Source organism: Myotis daubentonii, chromosome 7 (assembly GCF_963259705.1).
Source record: "Myotis daubentonii chromosome 7, mMyoDau2.1, whole genome shotgun sequence".
Taxonomy (NCBI): Eukaryota; Metazoa; Chordata; class Mammalia; order Chiroptera; family Vespertilionidae; genus Myotis; species Myotis daubentonii.
This window is the reverse complement of record NC_081846.1, coordinates 44,253,478-44,279,088: the sequence shown is the minus strand read 5'-3', so window position 1 is coordinate 44,279,088 and position 25,611 is coordinate 44,253,478. Positions and strand designations below refer to the sequence as shown.

Here is a 25,611-nt window from a genome sequence, read left to right as displayed (position 1 = left end):
TTAAAGGTTTTAAACAAAGGTGTATGTACTTTATAAAAATGGTAATGTTAAAATCATTATTAAAAACTCATTGACTTAAAAGCTGAGTTTACTCTTATCTCACATTCTTTATGTAAAGTATTGCACATCCTATATAATAAAAGCCTAACATGCAAATTGTCCCCTCGGTGGTTGTTTGACAGCACACTATGATGTGCGCTGACCAGCAGGGGGCAGCGTGGAACACGGCAGGCGACGCAGCACTGTCAGCGGACGGCAGTGGAAGCGCTGCCGGCCCCGATGGGCCCTGACAAGATGGGACCACAGCGGGATGGTGGAGCAGATGAGTGGGCAGTGCCGGTTCAAGGCAGTACAAGCGGGGGCCCGATCGCTCCCCCTGATTGCTCCACAGACGGCAACCAGTGGCGGCAGCAGCAAGGGGCCCGGCCCTGATAAATCATCCCGCAGATGGGATGGTGGAGCAGGTAAGGGGGCAGCGCCAGGCCAAGGTGAGGTGCCAGGCGGGGCTGCAAGGCTGGGGGTGTGAGCTGGGACCCATCCCCTCAGGCCACCCCAAGGGACCCCACCTGTGCATGAAGTCGTACACCGGGTCTCTAGTTTTATTATGATTTAGGATGTTTTTCATTTTAATAACTTATAGTCTCCATATCTGCCGGAAGCCGGTCCATCCTTGCTGCTTGACACAGTCGCTGCAGGAAAGAAACATCTGCACAGCATATGTTTCAAGGGACCTGGCGTATATAGCATACTGTTCTTAATATGTTTGCTCCCCTTAGCGCTGTGTATTTTAACCAAGGTCACCTCTTCGAGAAAGGTTGTTTCCCCAGGTAGGAATTTTTCCCTGAAGTCAGGGAGGGGATGCCTCTCCTAGAAAGGTTGTTTCCCCAGGTAGGAATTTTTCCCTGAAGTCAGGGAGGGGATGAAACTCCTTAACTAAGTGCCAGGCGGGTAGTTAATCACTACAAACAATCATGCTTAAGCTACATAATCTTTACTCCCTGGAATGGAGATAAGAAACGCCCTAACCTTTGTAATAGAAATTGACAGGATTAAAATCAACTGGTATAAATACAGATGTAACAAGACAATAAACAGCAGAACCTCTCTGGAAATCGAGACCAGAACTTGGCTGGAGATCCTGGCTAGGCTGCTGATCAACTGAACGCTGTCTCCGTGTCATTCCTTCTTCGCCGACTCCGTCTACACCTTTGGGAACCCCTGGACCTGCTGGGGTTGGACCCCGGCACATATCTTAGCTCTTTGTTCTTAAGCAAATTAATTCTTGGTCTTATCTGTAAAATGCAGAAAATGTAGTCTATATAACATAAACTTCTTTTACAGCTAAAACTGAGTTTTCCAACCTAGATGCCACGAATAGAGGACACAGATTACAAGATATCAAACCTGTCCAGCCTTTACAGAGGTTAATGCTTAAGTCCTTCAGCCGGTCATACTTGGCCTTTATCTGCCTTGTGCATTTACCTCCTTAATATAATTTTCAATGGATGCCACAATATGAAAAAGTATTGGAAAATACTGAAAGATAATTCACATAAAGTATTTACCATAGTGCCTGATAGAGGAAATGTTCAGGAAATGTTAACTATTATTATATTTATAAAATGGTTAAATTCACTAAAAAAATATTTGGGTGTAACAAATCATTCACATGGAAGGAGGCATATCAATGCATTCTAGGGCTGTTATCTTGTTACCAAGTAACAGGACCTGTTAAGAGAAGCTGGTATATTTTCTACTGCACCTTCAAGTAGGTATATAAGTCAGATTCTTGATTCCCTTTGCATAGTAGGTAGGTAACCATAGAGTCATTTAACTCTCTCAGATCAAAGTTCCTATTGATTAGCCCCCAAATGTACTTGAAACCCAACTGCACCCTAAATGAAATGCTCAATGGAATTTGCCTTATGCTGTACCTTTAAATTACAAAAAAAAAATCAGCTTTTTTGATTCATCTACTGTTGCTTTAAATCCATTGCTCTGTATGCATACTTTTGAGATGAAACTGAAGTTTGAATAGGTACAATATATAAAAATGATATTGAGCATAAACATTTGAAAAATGAAGTACCATTCGAGAGTAAGGTGCAATTCAAAATCACAATGAGATACCACTTCACATCCACTAGGATGTCACATCCACTGTTGAAATCAAGACATAGTATGGGCTGGTGAGGAGGAGAAATTGGAACCATCGCATACTGCAATGCCGGTGAGACTATAAAAGAGTAAAAACGCTTTGGAAAAAACTTGGCAGTTCCTCAAAATGTCAAACGAAGTTGCAATGTGATCCCACATTTTCAATCCTAGGTATATATACAAGGGAAATAAAAAGGTATATCCACACAAAAACTTGTGAGTAGCATTATTCATAATAGCAACATTATTCATAATAGCCAAAAAGTGGAAACAATCCAAATGTCCATCAACTAATGCACAGATAAACAAAATGGGCATACATACAAACGTTGGAACATTATTTAAATATTCGTTAATAAAAAGGAGTAAAGTAGTGATACATTCAGCAACACAACTGAACCTTAAAAACATACTAAGGGAAAGAAGGCAGTCACAAAAGAACACATATATATGATTTCATTTATATGAAATAGCCAGGATGCATAACTCTGTAGAGACAAAAGTAGGCTACTGGTTCCCTGAGGCTAGGAGGGTTGGGAGAAATAGGAAGTGACTGCAAATGGGATGGAGTTTCTTTTTAGGGTGATTAAATGTTCTAAAATGGGTTTTGTTGCATAACTTTCTGAATGCTCTACAAACCACTGAACTGTACACTTAAAACGGGTAAATTGGCATGTTATTTATAACTAAATAAAAAGAAAGGTGTTTTTAAAAAAAAAAAAAAAAAAGAGTAAATGTTCATAGCATGCAAAGCCAAGCCTGCAATTTTTTAATACATATAAGTGGTACTTGGATGCCATAGATATATGTTTCAGAACACTCTTTAAATAGAAAGTAAATCTTTTCTGGTTCAGGAAAAAAAAAATCAGAAGAAAGAAAAAAATCAATGAGGCAATAAGCCCTTAAATTTTATCTATCAATTTAACACCTTAGTAAAAAAAAAAGTCTTTGGAACTTATTTATCAAAAAGAGGTGTGAAAAAAATGGGAAGGATGCCTCTTTTTCTTTTATTGATTTCAGAGAGGGAGAGAGAGATAGAAACGTCAACGAAAGAGAATCATTAATTGGTGGGGATGCCAAAACCCGGGCATGTGTCTGACCAGGAATCAAACCATAACCTCCTGGTACATGGGTGAACATTCAACCACTGAGCCACACTGGCCAGCAGGATGTCTCTCTTAACCTATCAAGTAGAAGAAACTGGTAGATTTGTCCCTTCTTCTTTTCTCCCTCAACTCCAGCATTTATTCTAATTTGTTAACTTGAAAATGAGAAACAACTCAAAGGTCCCTAATACTCTACCTATACATTTTAAGTTTTCTCTCCATGTAGACCACATGGACAGCCTTTAGTTAGAAGGTTGCTTGATGCATGAAGTCCAGAGAAAGAGGAACTGTGCAAATCAAATGGTTAATGGAAAATTTCTCAAAGTGTGTTCCACAGAGGGATTCCATGAAAGAGGGTCTCATGATCAAATGATTTTGGGAAATGCAGTATAGTTTATCAACATATGACTGCCCTCTCTACAGCCCCCAAGCCTGACCAATTCTTCGATTCTGAACAATTATTTAAATAAGTTAATACATTCCACTTAGTCAGATCTTCAGAGATATAGGAAGTTTTATCTTTCACTTTGCTTAAAGAGTGAAGATAGCCCTATTGATTTTCTTTGGTTGACTGTAATAATTCTATATATGCATTGTAAAAAAAAAAACAAAAAAAAACAAATCAGGCACTCAGAAAGCTACAAAGAAATAAAAATCACCTTAAATTCACACTCAGAGATGAACACTATGAACGTTTTGGTGATTATTCTTTTTTTTAATATATTTTTTATTGATTAAGATATTACATATGTGTCCTTATCCCCATGTTACTTTCTTCCCCCCCACCCCCCGCTAATGCCCTCACCCCCCTGTTGTCCGTGTCCATTGGTTAGGCCTATATGCTTGCATATAAGTCCTTTGGTTGATCTTTCCCCCTTACCCCCACCCTCCCCTACCTTCCCTCCAAGGCCCGACAGTCCAATCAATGCCTCTCCGTCTCTGGATCAGTCCTTGTTCATCAGTTTATGTTGTTCATTATATTCCACAAATGAGTGAGATCATGTGGTATTTACCCGCTCTCCAGTTCCATCCATGCTGTGACAAATGGTAAGAGTTCCTTTTTCTTCTTCCTCTTCTTAAAGAATACCTTTCAGCATTTCATATAATGCTGGTTTGGTGGTGATGAACTCCTTTAGCGTTTTCTTATCTGTGAAGCTCTTTATCTGACCTTCTATTCTGAATGATAGCTTTGCTGGATAAAGTATTCTTGGTTGTAGGTTCTTGGCATTCATCACTTTGAATATTTCATGCCACTCTCTTCTGGCTTGCATGGTTTCTGTTGAGAAATCAACTGACAGTCATATGGGTACTCCCTTGTAGGTAACTGACTGTCTTTCTCTTGCTGCTTTTAAGATTCTCTCTTTGTCTTTTGCTCTTGGCATTTTAATTATGATGTGTCTTGGTGTGGTGCTCTTTGGATTCCTTTTGTTTGGGGTTCTCTGCACTTCCTGGACTTGGAAGTCTATTTCTTCGACCAGGTAGGGGAAGTTTTCTGTCATTATTTCTTCAAATAGGTTTTCAATATCTTGCCCTCTCTCTTCTTCTGGTACCCCTATAATTCTGATGTTGGTACGCTTGAAGTTGTCCCAGAGGCTCCTTACACTATCTTCATATTTTTGGAATCTTTTTTCTTTTTTCTTTTTCGGTTGGGTATTTTTTGTTTCTTTGTATTTCAAATCTTTGACTTGATTCTTGGGATCCTCTTTTCTGCTGTTGGATCTCTGTATATTATTCTTTATTTCAGTCAGTGTATGCTTAATTTCTAGTGGGTCCTTTTTCATATCCTTGAGAGTCTCACTAGATTTATCGAGGGTCTCACTAAATTTATCGGCTGTTTCCATAAAATTCTTGAAAAACCTTATAAATGTGGCCTTGAACTCTATATCCAGTCATTTGCTTTCCTCCGTTTCTGTCATTTGTGACCTGTTTCTTTGTCTCCGCATTTTTTATGCTTCCCTGTGTTGGTAGAGTGGTTTTGTGTGCTAGGTGTCCTGTAGGGCCCAGTGGCTCAGCCTCCCCAGTTACCTGAGGTGGACACTCTTGGTGCACCCCCTTGTGGGCTTTTTGCACAGTCTTATTGTAGTTATGCCTTGATTGTTGTTGGATCACTGGGAGGAATTGACCTCCAGGCCAATTGGCTGTGAGAATCAGCTGTGTCTGCAGTGGGAGAACTTCTGTGCTGAAGACAACCTTCTGGGGCAAGACTTGCTTCAGTGGGGCTTTGGTGCTCACTGAGTCTGCCCCCTGAATGTGTCCCTTATGGATCTGAGGAGTTGTAATCTGGATGGTCCCCCTCTGACCACTGGGTACACTGGCTCTTGGATCTAAGGAGGTGCTAATTTAGCCTCTGCCTAAGGTTACACAGCAGGAGCTATGAAGAGCACTGCAGATTCCCCTTCCTTTTTTGGAGTTTGGAGGTACCCTGATGAGGCCCAGCTGTGAAGCAATGCAAGCCGCTGTGGGGCCTTGGGCCTTCTCTTGGAAGTTCTGGGTCTGTCTGGCCCAGCTGCAGTTAGGTAATTTTCAGGTTGCAAAGGTCCGGGGCATTCATATGCAAAAGCCTCTGCCTCAGCCTGGGTGGGGCGGGGTCTCAGGGAATCAAAGGGCGGAGCAAGCCGCTATGGCGGATCCTCAGCCCTGCCCTAAGGGGCCCCGCGTCTCAGTGTCCGGGTAATTGCTGCAAGCACCTCTGAGGGAAAGCCGACCTCAAGTTCTGAGTTCTGCCCGCTGCCAGACAGTCCAGTTTCTCCCCGTATGAGTCCTGGGTCCCCAGAGTTCAGAGCAGTCGGGAGCTTGTGAGTCCCTCCCGATTCAAACAGACAGCCGCGTCCTCAGGTGCCAGCCCCTTTCCACGCGCGTGAGCCCCCTACCTCTGCACTTTACTTCCGCAGCTCCTCTGGCTCTCAGTGTGTTTTTCTTTCCTTCTAGTTGTAGAATTTCCACTCAGCCAGCCTTCCTGTAGTTCTGGATGATGTCCGTTTTGTCTTTATGTTGTTTTTTTTGAAGTTGTTGTGGGAGGCAGCAATTTCCCGGTGTTTATCTATGCCGCCATCTTAGTTTCCTGGTGATTATTCTTTTAGACATCTCTCTACTTACATATACCTAGTATACCAAATAGATACCTAATTTTATGTAAGTAGTACAATAATATACATAATGATAATGAATTTTATTTTTCAGATTAACTTAGGCTATGTATATTTTTAGAATTTAACAAATATAATTTTAACAAAAAATATAATAAATATATCCAAACATAGAGTTACAGTATGCTTTTTCAGTTTTTAAATTCTTATTGTTCTCCATTATCTAAATTTTTTCCAAATATTTCTTGCGATGGTTAGCCATCCTAAAACTAAGGAAAGTGCAAGCACTGTGGGTAAAGCATTCCCTGGACTATGTCCAGTTCTGTCCTGGAATATCCAGATACAGGGTTTGGGAGTAATGACTCCTGCACTTGTCATCCTGTTCTTCTCCCAATTTAGAGTAGGTAAAATGAATCAGACTCAACAGAAATTCCCAAATTTGAAGCTAACATTTCTCCTCAAAGTGAACCCTTTGAAATCTATAAGATATCTAGAAGCCCTTTAAAAGATCAGTTCTCCATAGCCAAAGAAAACCTGCTTACTAAATTAATTATCTAAGTAATTCTGGTACAACTTAGTTCCCACCACCCTCTCCATTCATTCTTTTTTGTTTCTGTTAATCCTCACCTGAGGATATTTTTCTCTTGATTTTCTAGAGACAGTGGAAGAAAGGGAAGGAGGGGAAGGGGAGAATGGGAGGGCGGGGAGAGAGGGAGAGAGGAGGAGGAGGAGAGAGAGAGAGAGAGAGAGAGAGAGAGAGAGAGAGAGAGAGAGAGAGAGAAAGAGAAACATTGATGTGAGAAACATGCACCCCAACTGGGGGTGGGGATCAAACCTGCAACCCAGGTATGTGCCCTTGACCAGTAATCGAACCCATGACCCTTCAGTGCATGGGCTGATACTCTAACCACTTAAAAACACTGGCCAGGGCTCCATTCCTTCTTATTGCTCCTACAATGATCTTTCTAAATTATAAATGTAGCCGAAACCGGTTTGGCTCAGTGGATAGAGCGTCAGCCTGCAGACTGAAAGGTCCCAGGTTTGATTCCGGTCAAGGGCATGTACCTGGGTTGCGGGCACATCCCTAGTAGGAGATGTGCAGGAGGCAGCTGATCGATGTTTCTCTCTCATCGATGTTTCTAACTTTCTATCTCCCTTCCTCTCTTTAAAACATCAATAAAATATATTTTAAAAAATAAAATTAAATAAATAAATTATAAATGTCATCATCACTCTCTTCTAAAAAAGTTTTCATTGACTCCCATGTCCCACAGATAAAGTCCAAATTCTCAAGCATGAAATACCGGGCTTTCCTGGCACACTTCCTGTACTCCCGAACCTCAAATGTTCCGTGCTGTTCTATATATTCCGGCCTTGGCTGTTTCTTCTTCCCAAAATGCTAATTTTCATCACAACCTATCCTTCTATCTGGCAAACTTCTGCTCTACTTTTAAGAAGTAGCTTAAAGGTCTTCTTCCTTCACCCATCTGGATAGGCAGTCCCTGGCAGAATATGGAAGCTCAATAAATGCTATTTTTGATGATGCAGCTATCTGGGAGATTATGTTAATTTCCCAATTTAATAATGAAGTCCAAGACCCTGATTTCCATGAAAGGCCTTGACACATGTCAGTGACATACCAGGGATACATTTTTTAAGGAATATATTAGTCAATACTACAATGGATTTATTTCACTGTGCTAAAAATATTAACATAATTAGACTTTCCGTGTCATCTTTAAAATATTAAATTATTTTAAGTCAGATTGAAAAAGATTTTAAATCAAATTTTGAAAATACTATAGGCAAAACAACAAACAGAATTTATAAAACTTTGGTGCCTGGCTTCAGGTACCTGAGTTTCGGTGGAACTCATATCACATTTTCTTATTATTTAAAAAACTGGATATACTACTTTAATAAGAAGTTGATCAGACTAAAATATTTGAAGAATCATACCATGGATTGATCCTCATAGTCTAACATGGAAATGACTTTAATGAATACCTACTATGCTGTATAGGTATAACTGTACACATTCTCCACCCCAACTCCCCCCTCCACACACACACTCCAACCTTCTTCCTTCTTTAAAACAAGAAAAGAAAACCAGAATGTATTCATCCAGACCTCCCCCCAAAGCCTTGTCTTCCAGTAGAAGCTGACCCCATCTCCCAGGTCCAGGACCCTGCAATATTGGTTGGACAAACAATCAGTACATGCATTTCCCTGCAGGTTGTTATTGGTCCAGGGTTGGGAAAGGGAGACCAACGCTGGCTGGATCAACCTGACGGGAAGGATGCATACTGCACGAGAGAACAGGTTCCCTTGTAAGGGGCATATACAAGGAAGCACACAACTCTGACTGCCCCTGCAGCCACCTCTGACCACAAGGAAAATCAGCCTTAGACCGAGCTGATGCTGTGAGTGGCCACAAATGGAAAGATCACAAGTTCCCCATAACATCACTGGGATACTGATCATCCATGCTATTGCATTTCTGAATTTCTCATTAAGTGAAATATTGCCTTAAATAATATATTGTTTAAGCAGGTAGAGTTCGCTTTTGAGTATCAGATAACACTTGGAGCTCAAGGCTTCTCAACTGGTAAGATAATTTGATTCTTGAAAGTGGGATGCTGCTAATTAAAGAATCTTAAAGGTTTCATTTTACAAACAGAAAACTAAAGCTCAAAGAGGTTAAATATACACAAGCAACTGAAATTATAGTATAATTATTCAATGGATTATTATATAGCAGTGAAAATAAACTATAGCCATGTTCTACAGTAACGATATATCTCAGGAACATGATGTTGAGTGAAAAAAGAATGAAGAATACATTCTACATGTTCCATGCATTGTGTGGGGATACAAACATACGTTATAAATTTATAAAGAAAGGCCAGGGACTGATCATTGGATAAGGCTGCCAGTGCGAGTAACAGGAGGAAGTAGGGGGAATAGGGGAGGAATACACAGCACACAGGAGACTCCAAAGGCAATGGCTGTTTCTTAAAATAGATGCTGGGCACATAACAGTTATAATCATATTTAATAATTTTTATGTTTGTTATAAGGTATTTTTTGGTATATACTTAACATTTAATAAAAGATCACAGAAAACATGCACTAGTCCTATCCCTTTTCATTTGTCACTCCACATGCACAACAGTGAACATAATATTTTCTCCTTAGTAAGAAAAATTACATAATGACAAAATATTTTTTAAAGAATTTGTTTTAAAACTATGAAAATTATAAAAAATGTTTTCAATCAAACTTCTTAAATTATCTTAAGCTTACACATAACTGTATTTGCCATATCTCATTAAACTATAGCTAATCCAAATGTTGTCAAAAACATACAGAAAATCCCAAAGTCACTTTGAAACAAACCTCTCATTCTTCATAAGGTATTATTATCTAATGCCTGTCCTAGCATCTTCAACTACACACTGCATGCGAATGTCTGTCTGTATACTTCCTTTCACTGAGCAACAGTCATTTTTCCTGAACCAAGGGATCAACATGGGCAAAGGCAAAAAAGCCAGACAAGGCCTGGCCTGAAATTCAGGCTGAGATGGAATATGGGAGAAGATGGTGAAGAGGCGAGTAAAATTCAACTGCAGAATACCTTCCAGCTATGGAATGAGAACCTCTTTTCTTAGTGCAGAAAACTGGTGATGTGACAGCACATACAAAACACATACTCCCGAGTAATACCTCACATGACCACAAAGATCATCAGTGAAGGGTTAGGGTTAGGCCTCCACAAGTATGGGAGAGATGTCAGTGATGGGGGGAGGTGTAATCTTGAAACCTTTTGCCCTACCCAACACTACAACCTTGCTGATCACTGCATCAGATTTTAAGATTGATTGACATTTACAATACTGTGGAAGATACATGAGAGGGACAAGACTGGATACAGGAAGATTTCTTAGGCAGTTATTGAACTAGTCCAGGAAGGGGCTTGCAGTTGAAAAGGAGAGGGAATTTTGAGGGAGAAAAAAACCTCAAGAAATAAAAAATTGTTGGGTTTGGTTGTGTGAGATGAGCAAGAAGAAAAAGTCCTCCTCATTATTAGATAACAGAGGCATACATAGCATGAGAGAGAGTGAAGGAGAGGAAATGAGGAAGAGCTTGGAAGGTTTGGGTGCTACTTTTTTCCAAACTAAATCCTTGGCCCTTCAGTGTCTGCTGGTGTCATTAAGTGAAAACTGCTTGATAACATGTTCTGAGAGGCAATACAGCATAACGGAAGATATAGAAACTTTGCAATGAGGCAAAACTGAGTTCAAATTCCAGTTTTGTAACTTACTATGTGATCTCGGGGGAAGGTAAGAAGGCAGCAACAAAGGGGAGATTTCTACGTCTGCTCTCACTGTACCTCCTTCTTCCTTATTCAGATCCACTAGCCTTTACATCAAGGCTTATTGACCTCACATACTCAGACGACCAAACTTTTTGGAAATGTGATATTACAGAATCCTAAAATCATAAAATGTTAGGAGCAGAAAGATGAAGAAACTAACTCTAAGGATTCTGTAGTTGGCCCCATGTCAGTCTTCTAGTTCATTCAGTGGCAAAACAAATAGGTTTTTGAATTCCCAGCCCAGATTTCTCCCCCTGTATGCCATAATCTAAACCCCAAAAACAATATAATTAAATAATTAATGGGGACTTACACTTTATCATTTGTCATCAAAAGCAAATTTCCATGAAATCCTATAACAAGCTCAGTTTTCCAAGTATGCAATTAATTCAGCATTCAGTATGAAATAATACTGAATTTTATCATTCTTTTTGTTAAAAAGATTAATATTAAATCTGATGGGTGGGAATAAGAGTAATCCCTGATCACTCACACAGGCATAAGTGACTAAGTTAGACACGGTCATATTAGAGTCCTGAGCAATAACATAACCTTTCTATTCTCTCTTTGTGGCCATGGAAAGAAACTTCATTTCTTTGACCTCTTTCTTAGAAAGTTTCCTTTTTTATATTTTTATTTTTAATCCTCACCAGAGGATATTTTTTTCCATTGCTTTTCAGAGAGTCCGGAAGGGAGGGAGTAAAGGAGGGAAGAGGAGGAAGACAGAGAGAAATATTGATGTGAGAGACACATAGATCAGTTGCTTCCTGCACATTCCCTGGCCGGGGGGGGTGGGGGGGGGGCGCGGCGGTAAACCCGCAATTTCTATGTTCCCTTTGGTGCTTGGGCCAATGCTCCAACCACTGAGCCAGGGCAGAAAGTTTCTTTTTTTAAGGCTTTTCCAGAGAATGGATGAATAAACGAGGAATGGACAAAGACAATGAATAATTATTCCAGGCCTTTATAGAGGCAGCAATGTAGACTAGATTAACAGAACAGGCGCAGAAGCCAGACTGTATGGGTTCAAATAGCAGCTACATGAATTATTAAATGTATGACCTTGGCCAAGTTCCTCAGCCTCTAGCTCCTCTGTTTCCTTATATGTAAAGTGGAGAAGGTAACAACCCATAAATCCTGGAGTTGTGAAGATGAAATGAGGTTAGAGTCCTGGCATGAGGTAAACCCAAATGATAAGCATGCTATTATATTATAACCCTGTGTTGCAGAGTTAATGGAAATGTTTGTTTCTGGGCATAGTACTGTAAGCTAAGAACAGCTGAAACGCTGAAAAAGTTCAGCTGATAGGAAAGAGCCAAGAGCTCCCAAGAAAATCTGCTTCAGCCAAAAGCCAAGCTAAGAGAAATGACACTGGCTTTAATTTTATGAGTTACAAAGACCTTTTCTCTAAGTTCCTTTTCTCATTCAAGAAATAGAAGGAGCTGACACAGCAGGACAGATGGGAGAGAACCCACGATGAAATGCAAGAAAGGTAGAGCTATAATAAAAATGCTTTAAAAGTTCTTCAATCCTTAATTAGTGAGTGCTACCATTCATGAGGAATTTTTTAAGGGCCTCAAAGCTATTAAAATGGTAATTAGGTCCCAAGAAAACAAGAACCAATTCAATTACGTGCTGGATGCTTTTAAAATTTAAAGCCTTCTATTAAGAGGGCTTTAAATGAAGCGTAGTTATAATTACAGGTCCTCGACCAACCTTAAAGCCAAAGTGTAGGTTCCTGGCTGGCGCTGGCTCTCCCGGATGAGGTAGCTCCCCTCAGCCACACTCAGGAGCTGGTCGGCGGCTTCCCGGGAGATCCTGCCGTGGAACCTGAGAAACAAAGCCAATTCAGAAACTGCGTGTCTTCCACCTTTCTCCATGAAACAAGACAAAACAAAACCCCCACCTTTCCCTGTTGTTTTCTAGACCAAGTCCTGCCATCAAATCAAAGGGGATTATAAACTCAACCGAGTTTAACTATGCTTGTGTTTCCCTGGGCCTGGCCCCTGGCCAGCTTCTCTGTGGTGATAAAAACAGAACCAAAGTCGCTACCCAATCCATTTAACAATCCCAAAATCAAAATCCACATCCATCCAAAGGAAGACCAACCACCTCTCTTGAGAAAACATGCCCTTCTTATGTAGCCGGTCTGACCATATGGACATGATGAAAAATATACAGAAATGTGTCCCATTTCCTTTCTTCAAACTAATAACATTTCTCAAAATTTTGGCTCAGAGTCTGTGTTGGCAATCTTCCAGGACCCTGGGTTGCCCTTAATTGGCATGATTGTCCAATAATGTGTATAATCTGCATCACTGGTTCTCAAGCCAAAAGCAATGGACTGTAATACTTGCTTTCACTCCCTGCTAGAACCTATTTTTGATTAACAGAGAAAAAAGGAGGAAGAAGAATAAACACACTCTTTACACAAACACATATTCATCTATAACACTCAGAGCTAAAACACTGAAGAAGAAAAATATGCCAATGGTGACTGATGATTAATATTAAAAATATAAAATCACCTTACATTTGTATGGGATTTACAAATTACAAAGAACATACATTATGTCCTTTTAGTAACTCAAAATAATAGAACTGAGTTATTGCTGCACTAAAACTTTGCAGTTTTTACTAGTAAAACAAAACAACAATTTGATTTTGGAATAATTTGTAATAATATATTTTACCTAGTGTCCCTCAGCCTAGCCTGCACCCTCTCCAATCGGGGACCCCTTGGGGGGTATCCCACAAGGAGTGGGCCTAAACCGACAGTCAGCAGAGAGGTTAGGGGCAGTGAGGCAGGCAGGCAGGTGAGCGGTTAGGAGCCAGCTGTCCCAGATTGCAAGAGGGATGTCTGACTGCCTGATTTATAACATTTTTCATAAAATAGAAAAATGTTCATTATTAATATTAAATGAAAAAATCAGGCTACAAAATTGTAAGTATATCTCCATTTTGTAATATCAATTAGAAAACTAGATCTTTAGAAGGTAATAACTTCAAACTGCCAACAGTTATTTCTAGGTGGCATATATTTACTTATAGAAATTTTAGAAAAAAATTTAAAAGAAAAGTATAAATATAGACTAAACAACCCATATCCCAACACACACGTGTGTATATATCTATATGCTTAATATATACAGTACACACAAATATAAATGTTTCCCTCGTATACATCTAGAACTATTTATTTACTTACATGGCTTTATTTTAACATTCTTGCATACATTTCCCCATGCTACTTTCTTCACCAATTAGAATAATTACATTTATAATCAGAAAAATAATTTCACTCATCCAAACTTGAATACCTCCTTCATTTTTACTAAAAGCACCCATTTAACCATCTCTCTTACATATTCCAATCTATAAAATGTTTTCTGATAATCTATACTTACTCTCTTCCATAATACTTTGGTCTGTTTTCTACCTATTGGAAAAATAAAAAAGATATTTGTGATAATGCAAATGTTCAAAACATTACTCAACATTTTGTGTAAGTGACAAATTAAAGCAAATATTAAGAAAAAGAAAAATCAGAATCTGGAGTTCCAGTTCTACCAGCAGACTAACTGACTCTCAGTCCTGTTTCTTATCTACAAAACACTTTGTATGTAAAAAGAGTTGAACTAAATTATCTTTTATTTCTAGGACTTTAAAAATCTGAAAAATATTTATATCCAAAAAGTAAAATAAAGTAAAATAAAACATCTAAGACCTTAATGCCACAATATGTCAGAAGAGACTGTGACTTTCCTTCCTGGTTACTCCACATTCCCCCTGCTGTTAACATCTCCACATAATCTTGCCCCTTTGTTCTCCCACTGGGGCCATAACCTCACCAGCTAATCTTCCCTAGCTTTTCATGGCAGCTTGTGCTGGCTATGAGATAGAGAAAGGCCCAGCAGAAAAGATCCTAAGGAATTTTTACCGGGGTAGACTGAAAAAGAGTGTTTGCCTGGTTCATTTAAGAAATGTTCTGGAAGCGTAGGTTCATTTACTGTATGTTCGTTCAGTTCTGATCATTTTACCATTTTTATTTAAATCTGTTGCTTGAATATGTGAAACATTTGCATAGTTCAAAAGTCACAGCTATATAAAAACATGTCCTCAGAGAAGTCTCACTCCCATCCCTACACCCTCAACACTGCTCCTCGGCCACTCCTTATGGAAAACATTTTACCAATCTCTTGCTAATCCTTTCTGTGTTTCTCTTTTGCAAAAATAACCTTTACTTTTTTCTTTTCTTTTATTGATTTCAGAGAGGGAGAGAGAGGGAGATATAGAAACTAGAGTGATGAGAGAGAATCATTGATTGGCTGCCTCCTGCATGTCCCACTGGAGATCAAGCCTGCTACCCAGGCATATGCTCTGACTGGGAATTGAACTGTGACCTCCTGGTTCATAGGTTGATGCACAACCATTGAGCAACGCAGGCAGAGTTATTTTCTTTATTACTAAAAAGGAACCATACTTACTATACTGTATATGCATTTTATATCATTTCATATCATCTCATAGAAATCTTCCTTATAGACATTTAGGGTTTTTTTCTAATACTCTACTACAAACAGTCCTACACTAAAAACTTTAGCATATGTTAATTCCATATTTGTATAGGTAATTCATCAGGGTAAATCCCTATAACTTGGACTAGTTCAAAGGTTAAGTGAAGTTTGTTTTGTTAGACATTACAAAATTCTCATAGAATTGTAGCATGGCACATTCCCATCAGCAATATATAAGTGTCTGTGTCCTTACATGCTTACCAAGTATACTCTAAGCCAGCGGTTCTCAACCTGTGGGTCGCGACCCCTTTGGCGGTCAAACGACCCTTTCACAGGGGTCGCCTAAGACCATCCTGCATATCAGATATTTACATTACGATTCATAACAGTAGCAACATTACAGTTATGAAGTAGCAACGAAAATAATTTTATGGTTGGGTCACAACATGAGTAATTGTATTTAAAGGGCCAGAAGGTTGAGAACCACTGCTCTAAGCTTTTGAACTTCTGCTATTCTGAAAGGCGACAATGGTCTCTGTATTTTAATTTGTATTTTTATTATTAATGAAATTGAACATCTTTTCCTATATATTGTCATATGTCCTGTTTTTTGTGTGAACTATGTCTTTGCTTATTTTTTACATCATGACTTACATCTTTTTAATGGAAAAATTAATAATACTTCCATAATGCCTTCAAACTGTTTTCAAAGCAAAGAATAAAACAAACAGTGGAAGAAGAATGTAGGAACAAAAAAGATTAACATCACTGAAAACTATACTGTCATATTCTATACTGTGTTCCCAGACCGTCCCTTAAACAGTGACAGTTACTTCAAGTGAAAAGAATGTTAAGAAAAATGCATTCAAGTTGCAATGCTATGGTGCCAACTACTGTAAATGGTTAATCCCACAAATAACCAAGCCGATGAAGAAGGTCAAAGTCTGGGAAACAAATAAATGAAAAACATTTCATTGTAACAGTTTCATTACACCCACCTCATTAGTGCAGGTGACTCTTCTAGGGTGGGGAGCCTCCTGTTGCAGCTGGTACACTACAAGGAAGAAAGTGAAAGACGTTATTTCTCTTATGTAGAACTTCTGAATATTTTAGGAATCACAAACTGCTTTTTTATGTTCACAAGTAAACTGTGGTGCAGTCCTACTTTTTATGAACAAAGCAAATAAAGTAAACCTGACTGAATTTAGGGAAAGCTCAGGAACAAACACAAATAAAAACACAAAATTGTCTTTCTGCCTTGTAACAAATCAGTACTGGATATCTGGGTCTGTTCTCCATAATCTGAATCATTTATTTTCCCCATTTTTTTTTTTGGTGTGTGTGGCTGAATTATTTAAAGCTTTTCTCTGATACAAACCAATAATGGTTATGTATTTTTAAGTACATTATTAAATATCAAACTTGAAACTAAAACTAGAATTTAAAGGCGAGATATGCCATTTTTCTCCTATTTTTATGCAAACCTCTCTCTTCAAATATAATCTCCCATATTTTTTTTAAAAATTTTATTTTTTTATAATCTCCATTTAAACAAAATTTCTGAGCCAAAGTTACTGCCACTTATTCAATTTGGGCAAATGAAGCAAATAAATAAATAAATAAATAAATAAATAAATAAATAAATCGGGCACTGAAATAATTTGCCAAAGAGAGAATAATTTTAAGAGTATTTAAAGATGGATCAGTGAAAATTATACCAATACCATGATCTAGACTGTCTTGGCTTTTTTTATTTGAAATAAAAAAAAAAAGAATGAATAGAACGTGTGGTTATTAGAGAACGTGTGTTTATGTATGTTTAAATTTATCGCTTGAAAGGAATTTATTTTCGATTTCAACATATATAATCATATTCAACTGAATTTAAGTTAATGTTGTATTTAAATACATACAGATTTTGTCACCATAACATTACACTACTCAGACATCTGGTATTGTCAGATAGTAAAGACTCAGATTTCAATTATATAGGCTTCACCTCTGATTGAATTGATTCATATACAGAAACATATATAAGTATATACAATTAGACTATATATACACACGCATATGATTAGACTACATGTATGTATGTGTGTCTATTACATACAATATATATACTGAGAACAGACACATACCACTGTCCTGTATTGCTATGTGAAGGCGATATAACATTGTGTCTAAGAATGTGAACTCCTGGACCAGGCCATCCGGGGGTTGTCTGAACACTGGGCTCTGCCACTAACACTGCATATTGTGCTTCAGTTTTCCTCATTTGTAAAAGGGGATAAAAATAGTTCCTACTTCACAGAACACTGAAAGGATTAAATAACTTACTACATGTTAGACAAAACAGTCCTTGGCACAAAGTAAACACTCAACAGAGATTAGTTATGACTGTCTGTAGGAGACTGACAGTAATACCAAAACTTCTTTGGAGTACTGTTTGATCACCAGAATGCATCTTGAGTTCATCACCCAAACAGACCACGGTAATGCTATCACTGAAAAGGCACAGAGAAGACACAGTTTTACTGTTTAAAAATCAAAACATAAACAAAGCCCTTCCTCATTAGTAATGACTGAAATTCTATGCATAGAAATGTATTCTTGTGCCTTTTCCTCCTGGTTGCAAAAATCCCTAAGAAAGACAGCACCTTAAAACAGTTTGGGATGCCCATATTTCACTGTGTGAGCTCGTTCTTCAAAAATACTCCTGTGAATAAATTTTTATGGGTTAAAAAGATGATATGAAGGGAGGAATTCTGAGGTGGGGAAGGGAAGAAAGAGCACTGGAGCCAAACCTGTCTGGCCCTGATAGAAGTGTACATGCGTATCACCCAGATATTCTTCTAACTCGCCATCCTCCTGAGAGAAGCCAAAACATGATTGGCCAAAGAGGGAGGACTCTTCAGGCCCGTTCCTCCATATTGGTAACTATAACTCTTAGATGTGAAAATTCAGTTCACAGTTCTGTTTTGATCAGTAATTCTCAAAAGATCAGTTGTTTTCCTTTGTAAAAAAAAAAAATGCTTTGGAAAGTACTGCCACCTATGAAAACTCAATTATGAGACTTGAACAGTAGTCAAGAAGGACAAAGTAAAGCATTGATTTTTAACTCAACAAACGAATACTGTAGCATCTGGTTATCACTGGTAATATTTACCTATTCAGTAACCAAGCATTAACATGAGCCAGTATGAAAAAACAGGGGTGACAATATTGCCACGTTAGAATTTCAACCTTCGTTTTTATTAGTTTTAAAGGGTATTAGCTCCATTCATGGAGAAAAGCAAGTTTTAGACAAATACCTCCTCATTTGCTACCTATGGTTAGTCTATCCTTAAGACTCATTTTAAATAAATATGTTATTTATTTGGATACTGTATAACTGAATATAACATGAATTTGAATTCAGGAGATACGTGTCAAAAGAAGCACTTAAAAACTGTACACAGTAATAAAGACTAATTCAGGCCCTTTTAAATTTAAAATTTTGGGGTAATTTAAACTGGAATCAGCTGAAATTTAAATTGTATAATCATTAACTGACTCACCAAAAATTAATAGCTAAATTATTAAATGAGGAGATACATGATTAAAGTACTTAACATTTTTTAATCACCTAGAACTTCAATGCTTAAATACTTACTAGTGAATTTCTCAATACCTAGAAGCAATACATTTTTAATGAAGTTCCAAGATCACAAGTTGGTAACTTGAAGTCAAAATCAGTTCACATGCGTCTGGTTTAAATTTATTTTTAACACTTAAAAATTAAGAGCTTTAACTCCAACAATAAAGCAAAAGAGAATTCCAGCTTCTCTTTAGAGTTTTGGGTGAATGACCACAGTCAAGGAACGCTAACGACGGGCCTCTCGCTACAGACAGGCCGTTCGTGCTCTACTTTCTCACAGCCCCCACTTGGCTCGCTTGCCCCATTTTTTGCATGTTAGGTCCCTGGTTTAATTCAAGCAATACCTATCAATAAGCAATAAAACTGTATTTTTTTAAGGAGAATCATCAACTTAGACTTCTTGCTAATTCTATTTTCCCATTGGTTTGTATTTGTAAGGCTTTAAAATTACATTTCCACAAGCTTAACTAAACCACACTGGGAAGTGGAACAGGCATAGGTAAAATAAGTTTCTTACAAAATCACAGTAAAAATGTTTCTTAGAGAATCTCACTATGAAAAGCTATACAAACCCCATCGTGCTAAAGACAGAAAGTAAAAAAAACAAAAAACAAGTTGCAACTTCTGACATTAAGATTTAACTGAACCCTTTGGTTTTACAAAGGTAATACAGACTAGAACTTAACCACCAGAACACTTTGAATAGTTTGTTTTGCTAACATTGACTGACATAACTCATTTTTTAAAAATCTAATCCATTTAGATTTTATTAACATTTTGAGAATTTTTTTAATTACAAAAATTTAATTCACACCCCAAATGATGAATGCATTATGGTTTGTCAGTGCCGAATACTGTCGTGGAATTTATTGTCAATTATCAACTCTAACCAAGATAGATAGATAGATAGATAGATAGATATATGTCTGACCTATTTTTAAAATGGTCTTTTCCACTTGGCTTTAACACAGTTTATTCATAACATTTCCTTGAAGTGGAATGAAGTTTCTTCATTTGATGGCCAGGAGATAAAGTCTACTCTAATAATTTCTTCCCTTTTTCTACTATTAAAATGATGGAGGGGGAAGCCCAGGCATTGAAGTCACTAAAAAAAAAAAACCTGTAAAATTCAGTAGCAGTATTCTTACCCCCAAAAAAGAAATATGCCATTTTTAAAGACAAATGGTAGCTATGGTAGGACATAAGAAGATAGAAAAAAATACACAGTGCATATACTACATATAGTAGTCAAAATTCTTTAGGGGGAACAAAATCACCACCATGATTCAATACCAGTCCGAGGCTACATAAATGCTCTTACATAAAAAAATGTGTAAGGCACAAGTCAAAAGAAGGAAACAAAGATAAACTGAAAAACAAAAAATGCAGAAAATAATTTTAAATAGGTTTCTGCCAATGAGATTATGAGACAAAATCTTTAGGAGATTAAAGAACATTAGTCATTTTTATACATTCTACACTCTCCAGAAACCAAAGACACCAGCAGGGGTAAGGGAAAATGCATGTATGGCAATATTTCAGAAATTGTTCATATTATGCTTACTATAATTAGCCCAAAGTAACAACCTATTAAAATAAAACTCTCCATTGTTCTGGGAATATAAAACCAATAAGAAACTGAATTGCTGCTCCTTCACAGTCAGCAAATTTCAGAAATATACCAATATCAAAAGTTAGAATAACTCAACATCGACAAGATGTTAATAATCTATATTTAAAGGAAAGGTTTCTTAGGCTGCTTATTCAACTCTACTGACAATAAACAAAAGCTTATAGTACTGGTTTTTGCAATAGTGCATTCATGAATTTTTTAAAAACTACGTTGATTATATTTAACCTTATTTCTACTTTTTAAAAAGTAGAAATAAGGTTAAATATATTTCAACTTTTACTTGATGAAACAGTATTTTCTAGGAAATAAGAGAAAATAAAAGACTAAGAACCTAGCCTTGAAGAAATTTTTATTCTAATGCAAAGTTTAGAGAGCAGTACAGAACTCAAATGCCCCTCTTTTATTTTGGGGAAGACAATTTCTAAAAGAAGAAAAAGAAAGACTGCTTTTCTTTTGCCACTTTTTATCCATTCTTTTTGTCAAGATAGCTTCCTGATTTAATATCATTAATAGAGTCCTTCTTCCTCTAAAGAATCAAAATCTGAGAATAAATACTTAAACGGCATGAATTCTTAGCTAGCTTCTCCTTGCATTAGTTTATTAGCCATTGTCAACAAGCAGTCTCAGTTCCATGATATGGAATTCTGTGCAGGCTCCGAAGGATGAGATGCGTTCCACACGTGCAAACCATGTACAGGCTGTAGAAACACTCCTATTTCCCCACAATTACTTGTGCTATTCCAAAATCCTGTTGTGAATTAATTTTTCAATAACAGGTACAAAATGGAATGACTTCATATCTAATGATCCTAGTATTTTTATATTACTTATAAAGCACTATAATCCACCCAATTTAAAATTATTAGCATACTTACAGTAAGATTTCCAAACAGGAGGTCTATATTCATCTGTATCTGAAAAGAATAAACATCAAATTAATATTACCAAACATTTATATTTTAAATGAAATATTTTAATCATTAATTTATTTAATATATATTTGTTGAGGCCTATTTGTCCTACACATTCTGCTAGGCATATTCAAAGGTGTTTTTTTTTAGTCTTGGTCCTCATTTTCTTGGAGTACAGTTTCAAAGATGTTCAAAGAAAGTCACTATACTTATTTAACTACTTACCACAAAAATATCAAGATTTTTACTGCTGGCACTTATTTCTTACAGGTAGTCAGAACTGTACTTCCATATATCCCCCCATCACCTTTGGAGGATTCCAGTATAACTGGTTTTCCTAACATCAGGAGAGAAGAGCAGTCAGGTACAGATCTTAGTCCTCATACATCCTGAACAATCAAAGCCAGGAAATGAGAAACACTTCAATGGAAGAGAATGTATCCAGGGAGCCACAAAGACCATAAGGTGAACATCTGCTCTTCAAGTCCATTTCCCCTCCCTCTGTTTGAGTACAGATGTAGGAGACGGTGTGAAGAGGCAGTAGAAAGAGATGCAAATACAAATATGTGGGAGAGATGGGGGACTCAGAGAAGGAGAAGGGGAATAAGTTTGGTCTGGCTTCTCATCAGTAAAGCATCACTGAGGAATAATACTGCCGGTCATACGTTCTGCCTGCAAGCCCCAGTAGCAGCATTTTGGTGTGGGAAGGTGTGGCTCTGCTAGCATCTGACATGAACCCATTAAGAAATTTCATGCTAAAAAATCTCATCTTTAAGAAGGCAAGACAATTCCTAAAAAGTTTCTTGAGAAGTCTGAATCTAGCATATGTAGCTAAAGTAAAAATGTTCATAGTCTCAAAACATTCAGCCCCTAACTCCCAATCTTTAAATGCAATCTGACACTTCAGGTATGATGTGCAATTATAAACCACACAAATACTTGGAGTCACTGGACTACAGCAAGACTACTAATACTGGGCATAAGAACACAAAAGGGAAAGTTAAGTCATGTAGAAGTTGCTTGGCACCCAGTAGAAGTGTTCAAATATGTATTCTTAGAGAACAAATAAAATATTACTTGAATAAATGAATAAGGAATAAAGTAATGCAGCAAATGCAGTTGACTCTTATTATTCACAGTAGTTATATTCTATAAAGTCACCTCAGGCACTGAATGCCTAAATACTGAACCACTGCTCCTAGGAGAAACATAAGGTCAGGTTCCTGCATGCCTCTGGCCATATTTTCATCAACCAAACAATATATTACTTCATATTCTGTGTGTTTCCATTTAAAAAATATATATTAAGTGCCCTAGCTGGTTTGGCTCAGAAGATAGAGCATTGGCCTGAGGACTGAAAGGTCTCAGGTTCAATTCCAGTCAGGGGCACATGCCCAGGTTGCGGGCTCGATCCCCAGAAGGGGGCATGCAAGAGGCAGCCGATCAGTGATTCTCTCTCATCACTGATGTTTCTCTCTCTCTCTCTCTCTCTCTCTCCCTTCCTCTCTGAAATCAATAAAAAATATATTTTAAATATATATATATTTTTAGTATATACTGTTGATTAACACTGAACTCACAGCCAATGCTATAACTCATGCCTCAATGAAGCTTATCTGACACGTGTGTTTTCTCCATATGATACATCACAGACAGCACTATGCTTGGGGACCATTTTGAACAGCAAAATCACCAATTAAAAAAACCATAAAATGCAAAAAATGTTACATTAAATAGACTATGAAGAGGACACTTGTTTACAGTGTAAGAGTTAAAACAAAGAAGGCAGAGAGGGCCACCTTGTTTGACCTCAGCTGGGAATATGCAGATGATGCAACTCAAATATTTTGCCACTATGCGATCACTGGCAAATAAACACAAAAATGTCACAGGTGTTTATCTAAGAATTACAAATAAAAGCTAGCAAATTTGCAAATACAGAAGCATGAATAATGAGGATTAACTACATATAAAGGAGCAATTATTTAAGAAAACTGCCACCTCAGGTAAATCTGCTTAGTAATGACCTAAAGTTAGGATGAAATATGGCCTTAATGCAGAGTGTGTGTGTGTGTATGTGTGTGTGTGTGTGTGTCTTTGGGGGTTTCATTATATTGAGATTTGTCTTAAGTAAATTTTATTAAAATCAATTATATATTTTTAATACTAAAAAATTGTATGTGAGCATTCAAGTCATTTTATGATTTCACTCGTGACATGAACGCTATCCTAAACTGGTTCAGGGATTAACAGAATGCACATTCACTCCCTTGGCAATTGTCCATATTCCATGTGCGTCTCAGCTTCCTTTCTAGAGTCCAAACAGTATAAGCTGCAGTGACCAGGTACCTCCTAACCCACCATGTAGAAGACACCATGCGTGGCCAGGAATGGGAAGGGCACTCGACCAGGCTGGGGCTGGAGTAAAGAATTTCGCCTTACCCCAAGAAGTCTGGTTTTACCCTCAGCTCCTAAGAGGTCATTTTATTTGCCTGTGCGCCTCACGCTAGCCAGAGAGCAACCAGTGGGGCTTTGTATCACATGGTACCAGTCGACTTGGGCAATCAATCAACCATGAATACATAATAAAGTCCCAATAAAAACTCTGAACTCAAGGCTTGGGAGAGCTTCGATGGTTTGAAATACTCCATGTGTACGATTCTATAACATCATCTGTATATTGCCTTGTGTGCTCACCACCCCACGTTAAGTCTCCTTCCATCACCATTCATCTCCCCTTTACCTTCTCCTACCTCCCCCCACAGCCCTTTCCCTCTGATAATCACCATACTATTGTTTGTCTATAAGGATTTTTTTGCTTAATCCCTTCATAGTTTTTACCCTGAAACTTATATAAATTTATTAATCAATGTCACCCCAATAAATTTAATTTTAAAAAGATAAAATACTCCATGAGTATTGTCACACATCCGTGTAGTCAGAATATGCACCTGACTTCATGGAGAAAGAACAAGGAAGGCTTCAAGTTTTGTACTTCTCCTGGACCCTGCCTTACATGCTTCTTCCTTTGGCTGGTCTCAGTCTGCAACCTTTCCCTGTAATAAGTCATGACTGTCAGTATAATAGTGTTTAGTGAATTCTGTGAGTTCTTTTAGCAAATTATCAAAACTGAAGCTGCTTTGGGGGAAACCCCTCCAATTTGCAGTTGCTGTCAGAAGTGAGGGAAGTCTTGGGACTGGCCCTCTAACTCTGTAATTGGCCCTAACTCCTTGCAAACTCTGTGCAAACCCTGTTCCTATGAGCACGGAGGGCCTCCTGCAGATTGCTTTGACTTTGGTGAAGTGAGTGAGAAGGACACAGTCCTGTCTCTGGGGAATTACGTATCTAGTCCTAGACAGGGTTTTCTTAGAGGAACACGAACCTTTCTTTATAAAATGTAATAGAAATTTCTAAAATGGGAACAGGAGCAACACAGATTTGTTGTGATGATTAAATTATGTATCATCTATATTTTTCTTATATATCTATGCAGATTTTAAAAATTATACAATGAATATATTATATTTGTGCTAAGAAGAAAAAACTATTAAAAACAAAAGGTGTACATCAAGCAGGTCAAACTCACAGCCTGCGGGCTACATGCCTCGTTTATTTGGCCCATGTTAGCCTTTGAGTTTGACATGCTTGGTGTATATTAACTATGTATAAGAAGAGGAAACATGAAAAATCTCACTTAAACCCCACAGGAAGTTATAATTATTCTGACTAGCTCTTAAAGTGAATAGACTACCAGAGAAATCGTATTTCCAGCCTGAGGGCTTAGACACCAACTACAACTTTGTGGCAAATGTACACATCATAAAGTACCATCTTTTTCCAAAGCAAGCATGTCAAACTCGCGGCCCACGGGCCACATGCCTCATTTATTTGGCCCGTGTTAGCCTTTGAGTTTGACATGCTTGTTCTAAAGTCTTTGAATTCCCCCTTCATTTATCTCTTCTCCCTGTTCTAACCGAATCTGCTGAATGGCAAGCATTCATTATGGAAAAGAGAACAGTTTCTTAAATTTTCTCTCACTTTTGGTTAATTGCTAAAATTGTGAGTCAAAGGAATCTTACTTTAACCTATTTTGTTTTTATAAAAAATGATTCTAATTTTTCTTGCTTTTATAAACCCAAAGTTACAGATTTTAAGCAAGATTTGGTGTTAAAGTTTTTGCCTATAATTT

The 25,611-nt window shown here is 37.7% G+C and overlaps 1 protein-coding gene across 1 annotated transcript in view; it reads right to left on the bottom strand.

Moving 5' to 3' along the window:
* The window catches only part of CHN1 (chimerin 1), a 161,803-nt gene that overhangs the window by 99,731 nt on the left and 36,461 nt on the right, over window positions 1–25,611 (bottom strand). Inside the window, exons 3-6 of the mRNA XM_059704022.1 lie at window positions 21,387–21,425; window positions 16,240–16,295; window positions 14,132–14,163; window positions 12,441–12,554 (exon numbers count right to left, since the gene is read on the bottom strand). Coding sequence (XP_059560005.1) covers window positions 12,441–12,554; window positions 14,132–14,163; window positions 16,240–16,295; window positions 21,387–21,425 — 241 coding nt within the window. The remainder of the gene's footprint in view (window positions 1–12,440; window positions 12,555–14,131; window positions 14,164–16,239; window positions 16,296–21,386; window positions 21,426–25,611) is intronic.